The sequence below is a fragment of the Triticum aestivum genome, chromosome 2B, assembly GCF_018294505.1.
Source record: "Triticum aestivum cultivar Chinese Spring chromosome 2B, IWGSC CS RefSeq v2.1, whole genome shotgun sequence".
NCBI lineage: Eukaryota > Viridiplantae > Streptophyta > Magnoliopsida > Poales > Poaceae > Triticum > Triticum aestivum.
The window spans coordinates 635,030,462-635,037,177 of NC_057798.1; the positions used below are offsets into that span (position 1 = coordinate 635,030,462).

General features: G+C 48.0%; 1 protein-coding gene across 1 annotated transcript; it reads left to right on the forward strand.

The window, feature by feature from the left end:
- Positions 1-1,106: 1,106 nt before the first annotated feature.
- Positions 1,107-1,963, forward strand: LOC123046418 (oleosin 16 kDa). Its single transcript, XM_044469786.1, has one exon. It carries the CDS (start codon positions 1,168-1,170, stop codon positions 1,648-1,650), a length of 483 nt encoding a protein of 160 aa, XP_044325721.1. The 5' UTR covers positions 1,107-1,167; the 3' UTR covers positions 1,651-1,963.
- The last annotated feature ends 4,753 nt before the right edge of the window (positions 1,964-6,716 follow it).

A 6,716-nucleotide genomic window follows, 5' to 3' on the forward strand; every position in this document is an offset into this window, starting at 1 on the left:
AACGAGCATACAAACAGATAACTTTGAGCACAACAATTAAAATATACTAAATAACACAGCCATGGAACAGATAATAAGCCGAGGTGGATATATGATCAGTGAGATATCTATCGGAACACAAAGCACTGAAAATGAACTATTGAAGGTATTGCAGTAGAATAGAAGTGACCAGTGGTGCTTGGCGACAAATGATTTGGTAGACGAGTTCGCTACAAAAGAGTTACGTCTGGTTGGAGGGACTTGTGATTGAACACAGGAGCAGACGTCTCTCCACCCCATCCTCCGTACCTTTTCTTGACTTGTTTTGTTTTGTTTTTTCTTTCTTTTTCTATTTCTTTTCTTCGATGTCTTTCCTTTCTTACTTTTCTTTTTCTTTTATGTTTTCAAAGTGCACGAATTCTTTCAAATTCGATGATTTGTTTTTTTCAAATTGTATGAACTTTTTTTACATTGGTGATCTTTTTTTCAAAATAGATGAACTTATTTGTTAAAGTCGATGAACTTTTATCAAATTTGCGAGCATTTTCTAAAATTGATGAACTTGATGAACTTCTCTCAACAAGATCAAAACTTTTTTTTTCTAAATTGATAAACTTTTTAAAAATTACAAACCTTTTTAAATTTTGTGAAGTATTTTTAAATTCACAAATTTCTTTCAAATTCGTAAAGACTTTTTCCAAACTCATGAACTTTTTTAAACTCATGTAATTTTTAAAACGTATGTTCAATTTTTGAGTTCAAGATCCCGTTGAAGGCGCGGATTAGGAGCTCCCGTGTTCCCGTTGATCTGAGCTAAAAATGAAGTATTAGACCCCGCACATTTCAATCAACGCATGGACTAGCCCATCATGGTACCTGCAGACTAAAGCCCAGTGCACCGAGCCCACGGGACCGTTCAACCATCGGGCAAATCGAACCACGGCCAGGACCTCGTACGTATCGCCAGCCGGGCACAGCGACACCGCGCCCGCCGCGCCAGCACAGGTGTCGCGGCGCGCCCGACACGAGTGCTCGCATGCGTCCCACGCGGCCGCTCCAGCTCCGGCCTCCTCCACGTAACACCATGCGCCGCGCTCCTCTATAACCTCACTCCCCTCCCCTCGCTCCCTTCACTCACACCGAGCGTGCTCCGGTAGTGCCCCTCCCTCCACACGTTCCTTCCTTCGCATGGCTGACCACCACAGAGACAGGGGTGTCCTAGGCGGCGGCGGCGCCTTCGGCGACCGCAGTGGCCATGGAGGCTACGGCGGCGACCACCACGAGCAGCACCAGCAGAAGCAGCCCGCGCTGATGTGCGCCCTCAAGGCCGCGACGGCGGCCACGGCCGCCGGGTCGATGCTGCTGCTATCCGGGCTGATCCTGGCAGGCACCGTCATCGCGCTCACCGTGGCCACTCCCGTGCTGGTCATCTTCAGCCCGGTGCTGGTGCCGGCGGCCATCGCGCTGGCGCTCATGTCCGCCGGCTTCGTGACGTCCGGCGGGCTGGGCGTGGCGGCGCTCTCCGTGTTCTCGTGGATGTACAAGTACCTCACCGGCAAGCACCCGCCGGGCGCCGACCAGCTGGACCACGCCAAGGCGCGGCTCGCGTCCAAGGCCCGCGACATCAAGGACGCCGCGCAGACCCGCATCGACCAGGCGCAGGGGGCTTGAAGATGAGGTGCGTGCCCCGACGCGCGGCCGATGCGTGGGTGATGAACGATATAGCGTACGATTGCTGATCCGTGCGCGCGTTTGATCGCCGCCGTGCCCGCCGAGCGAGCAAGTCGACGACGTTTACCACCTGTTGTGCTATCCGACCGAGTGCGTGTTTAGACTTTTGTTGTGAACTAGTTGTTCTCGTCCTAGTACTCTAGCAGTATGTTTCCGTGGTCGAAGTCGGGAGAGGGTCTGGATGCTGGATGTATGGTGTGTGCTTGTGGATGTCTCTGCGTTTATGATGAATAAATTGCCAAGTTAGGGCGAAGTGTGCAACTGTTCTTGTGGATGTCTCTTATCTCTTCTGAAATGCAACTTGCAGAAGAGACTAGGCTCTTGTGTTTTTCCACATACGACTCCAAAATCAACCTAATACCAACTTACCAAATGACTATGGTACTAGCATTAGCTCTTGTGTTTTTCCACATACGACTCCAAAATCAACCTAATACCAACTTACCAAATGACTATGGTACTAGCATTAATCCCCTGTGCAAGCATACGGTTAATTTGTTAACAAGAGATCTGATCTCCTGGAGATGGACAATAATGTAATGCAACGTAGTGTTTATGAAACGTTTGAAGGGAACACACAAAGCAATGCTTTTCCTTCTTTTTTTCCATGAAGGAAATGCTTGTCAATGTTTCCTGGTAGTTGTATCGCATTCGGAGTGATACTGTTTCAGGGGATGACTGAATATTCTTTTGTTCTGTTCTGTTGTGATTTACGAACGAGCGGTTTGTAGATGGGGAGATTGTTCAAAGATCTATCTCTAGAAAGGAAAATAAAGGTGTTTCAGGCGACGACTGAATACTCTGCTGCTCTGTTCTGATGTGATATACACACGAGCGGTTTGTTGTGATTTACGAACTCTGCTGCTCTGTTCTGTTACGTACACACGAGCGGTTTGTTGTGATTTACAGACGAGCGCTTTGTGGATGGGGAGATTGTTCAAAGAGATCTTTGTCAAGAAGATTGCTCAAAGATCTCCAGAAAAGAAAGACGAAGTTGGAGCCTGTGACACAAATAGCAAGGAGCCTGTGGCACAGAGCAAAAGATGGGCCAAAGTTTGAGAGCAAATGCACCTTAATTTTCTTCTCTTTCTAGTTCAAGGCTCTATAATATTCCAACTCGTTTCTCCGTCGAGTTACTTAAAGTGCTCATACTAAGTTCATTTCTTTTCGAGTCGATCTCGGGTCAAAGCCAAAATGCGAGTTCTTTTCGGGTCAAGCCAAAATGCGAGTTCTTTTCGAGTCGACCTCGGGTCAATCCAAAATACGAATTCTTTTCGAGTCGTCCTCGGGTCAATCCAAAATACGAGTTGATCTGGAGCTGCACAAGCCAAAATACGAGTCAATCTCGAGCGGTTTATGAACCTCGAGCTTTTCTTACAGCCCTACTTGTTTCAATGGTTCGGTGCGTGGGCTCTCCTTTTTAGTCATGACTTGGGATGCTATGGTGATCTTGCTGGCGTGGTGCTTGGAGGAGCTGTCAGCATCGATTTGGTTGTGTCCATGGTCGAGTCGGCGTGGTTGCGCTGATCTAGATATGCCTTGATGACGGTGATCCAGATCCGGTCGGTGAGTATTTTCCGGCAGATCTTGATAGGTTATCCGCTTGACGAGTAGATCGGATGGTAACAGGTACAAAGTAATACCCAGGTTCAGGCCTTCGGTAAATGAGGTAATACCCTAATCATGTTGCTCGTGTATAATGATTGTACACGTGTTGCAAAAGGTCGAGGGATTGAGCAAAGCTCTAAGGTTTTCGTCTATATTTGACTAGCCTAGCCCTGGCTTATATGGATTTCGGGGACTAGGATTACAAGATCTAAGTCGGTAAGGAGTCCTCGATACGTCGGTTTTCTTATCTTGTAATCCAAGCCTTCCAGGCCCATATGTCATAGGGCCATGGGTTGGATTGATTGTCCCGTGACATAATTGTTGGGGAACGTTGCAGAAAATTAAAATTTTTCCTACGGTTTCACCAAGATCCATCTATGAGTTCATCTAAGCAACGAGTCATGGGAGAGAGATTGCATCTACATACCACTTGTAGATCGCGTGCGGAAGTGTTCAAGGGAACGGGGATGATGGGGTCGTACTCGCCGTGATCCAAATCACCGATGACCAAGTGTTGAACGGACAGCACCTCCGCGTTCAACACACGTACGGAACGGACGACGTCTCATCCTTCTTGATCCAGCAAGGGGGAAGGAAAGGTTGAGGAAGAAGGCTCCAGCAGCAGCACGATGGCGTGGTGTTGGTGGAGAGGCAGTACTCCGACAGGGCTTCGCCAAGCGCTAACGGAGGAGGAGAGGTGTTGGGGAGGGGAGGGGCTGTGCCTTGGATCAGGTTTTCAGCCCTCCCCTCGCCCCTCTATTTATAGGGGAAGGGGGCCGGCCCCCTCTAGATGAGATCTAGAGGGGGGGGGGGGCGGCGGCCAGGGAGGGGGCTTGCCCCCCAAGCAAAGGGGGTGCGCCCCCTTTAGGGTCCCCCCCCCCAACCCTAGGCGCATGGGCCCAAGGGGCGGGCGCCCAGCCCTCCAGGGGCTGGTTCCCTGCCCCATGCGGCCCATGGGGCCCTCCGAGAGGGGTGGCCCCTCCCGGTGGACCCCCGGAACCCTTCCGGTGGCCCCGATACAATATCGATATGCCCCCGAAACTTTCCGGTGTCCGCATGACAACTTCCCATATATAAATCTTTACCTCCGGACCCTTCCGGAACTCCTCATGACGTCCGGGATCTCATCCGGGACTCCAAACAACATTTGGTAATCACATATAAGTCTTCCTTATAACCCTAGCATCACTGAACCTTAAGTGTGTAGACCCTATGAGTTCGGGAGGCATGCAGACATGATCGAGACGGCTCTCCGGTCAATAACCAACAGCGGGATCTGGATACCTATGTTGGCTCCCACATGCTCCTCGATGATGTCATCGGATAAACCACGATGTCGAGGATTCAATCAACCCCGTATACTATTCCCTTTGTCAATCGGTACGTTACTTGCCCGAGATTCGATCGTCGGTATCCCAATACCTCGTTCAGTCTCGTTACCGGCAAGTCACTTTACTCGTACCGTAATGCATGATCCCGTGACCAGACACTTGGTCACTTTGAGCTCATTATGATGATGCACTACCGAGTGGGCCCAGTGATACCTCTCCGTCATACGGAGTGACAAATCGCAGTCTCGATCCGTGTCAACCCAACAGACACTTTCGGAGATACCTGTAGTGCACCTTTATAGTCACCCAGTTATGTTGTGACGTTTGGTACACCCAAAGCACTCCTACGGTATCCGGGAGTTACACGATCTCATGGTCTAAGGAAAAGATACTTGACATTGAAAAAGCTCTAGCACAACGAACTACACGATCTTGTGCTATGCTTAGGATTGGGTCTTGTCCATCACATCATTCTCCTAATGACGTGATCTTGTTGTCAATGACATCTAATGTCCATAGTCAGGAAACCATGACTATCTGTTGACCAACGAGCTAGTCAACTAGAGGCTTACTAGGGACGTATTGTGGTCTATGTATTCACACGTGTATTACAATTTCCAAATAATACAATTATAGCATAAATAAAAGACAATTATCATGAACAAGGAAATATAATAATAATCCTTTTCTTATTGCCTCTAGGGCATATTTCCAACAGTCTCCCACTTGTACTAGAGTCAATAATCTAGTTACATTATTGTGAATCGAACACCCATAGAGTTCTGGTGCTGATCATGTTTTGCTCGCGGAAGAGGTTTAGTCAACGGATTTGCGACATTCAGATCCATATTTACTTTGCAAATATCTATGTCTCCATCTTGAACATTTTCACGGATGGAGTTGAAGCGACGCTTGATGTGCCTGGTCTTCTTGTGAAACCTAGGCTCCTTGGCAAGGGCAATAGCTCCAGTGTTGTCACAGAAGAGTTTGATCGGCCCCGACGCATTGGGTATGACTCCTAGGTCGGTGATGAACTACTTCACCCAAATTGCTTCATGCGCTGCCTCCGAGGCTGCCATGTACTCCGCTTCACATGTAGATCCCGCCACGACGCTCTGCTTGCAGCTGCACCAGCTTACTGCTCCACCATTCAACATATACACGTATCCGGTTTGTGACTTAGAGTCATCCAGATCTGTGTCGAAGCTAGCGTCGACGTAACCCTTTACGACGAGCTCTTCGTCACCTCCATAAACGAGAAACATGTCCTTTGTCCTTTTCAGGTACTTCAGGATATTCTTGACCGCTGTCCAGTGTTCCTTGCCGGGATTACTTTGGTACCTTCCTACCAAACTTACGGCAAGGTTTACATCAGGTCTGGTACACAGCATGGCATACATAATAGATCCTATGGCTGAGGCATAGGGGATGACGCTCATCTCTTCTTTATCTTTTGTCGTGGTCGGGCATTGAGCCGAGCTCAATCTCACACCTTGCAATACAGGCAAGAACCCTTTCTTGGACTGATCCATTTTGAACTTCTTCAAAATCTTATCAAGGTATGTGCTTTGTGAAAGACCTATGAGGCGTCTCGATCTATCCCTATAAATCTTGATGCCTAATATATATGCAGCTTCTCCAAGGTCCTTCATTGAAAAACACTTATTCAAGTAGGCCTTAATGCTGTCCAAGAATTCTATATCATTTCCCATCAAAAGTATGTCATCTACATATAATATGAGAAATGCTACAGAGCTCCCACTCACTTTCTTGTAAAAGCAGGCTTCTCCATAAGTCTGCATAAACCCAAATGCTTTGATCATCTCATCAAAGTGAATGTTCCAACTCCGAGATGCTTGCACCAGCCCATAAATGGATCGCTTGAGCTTGCACACTTTGTTAGCATTCTTAGGATTGACAAAACCTAAGATAGCCGTTAAGGAATGCCGTTTTGACGTCCATCTGCCATATCTCATAATCATAGTATGCGGCAATTGCTAACATGATTCGGACGTACTTAAGCTTCGCTCCGGGAGAGAAAGTCTCATCGTAGTCAATCCCTTGAAC

Excerpts from the sequence above, each read along its gene's own strand:
- LOC123046418 (XM_044469786.1), top strand. The coding sequence starts at position 1,168 with ATGGCTGACCACCACAGAGACAGGGGTGTCCTAGGCGGCGGCGGCGCC.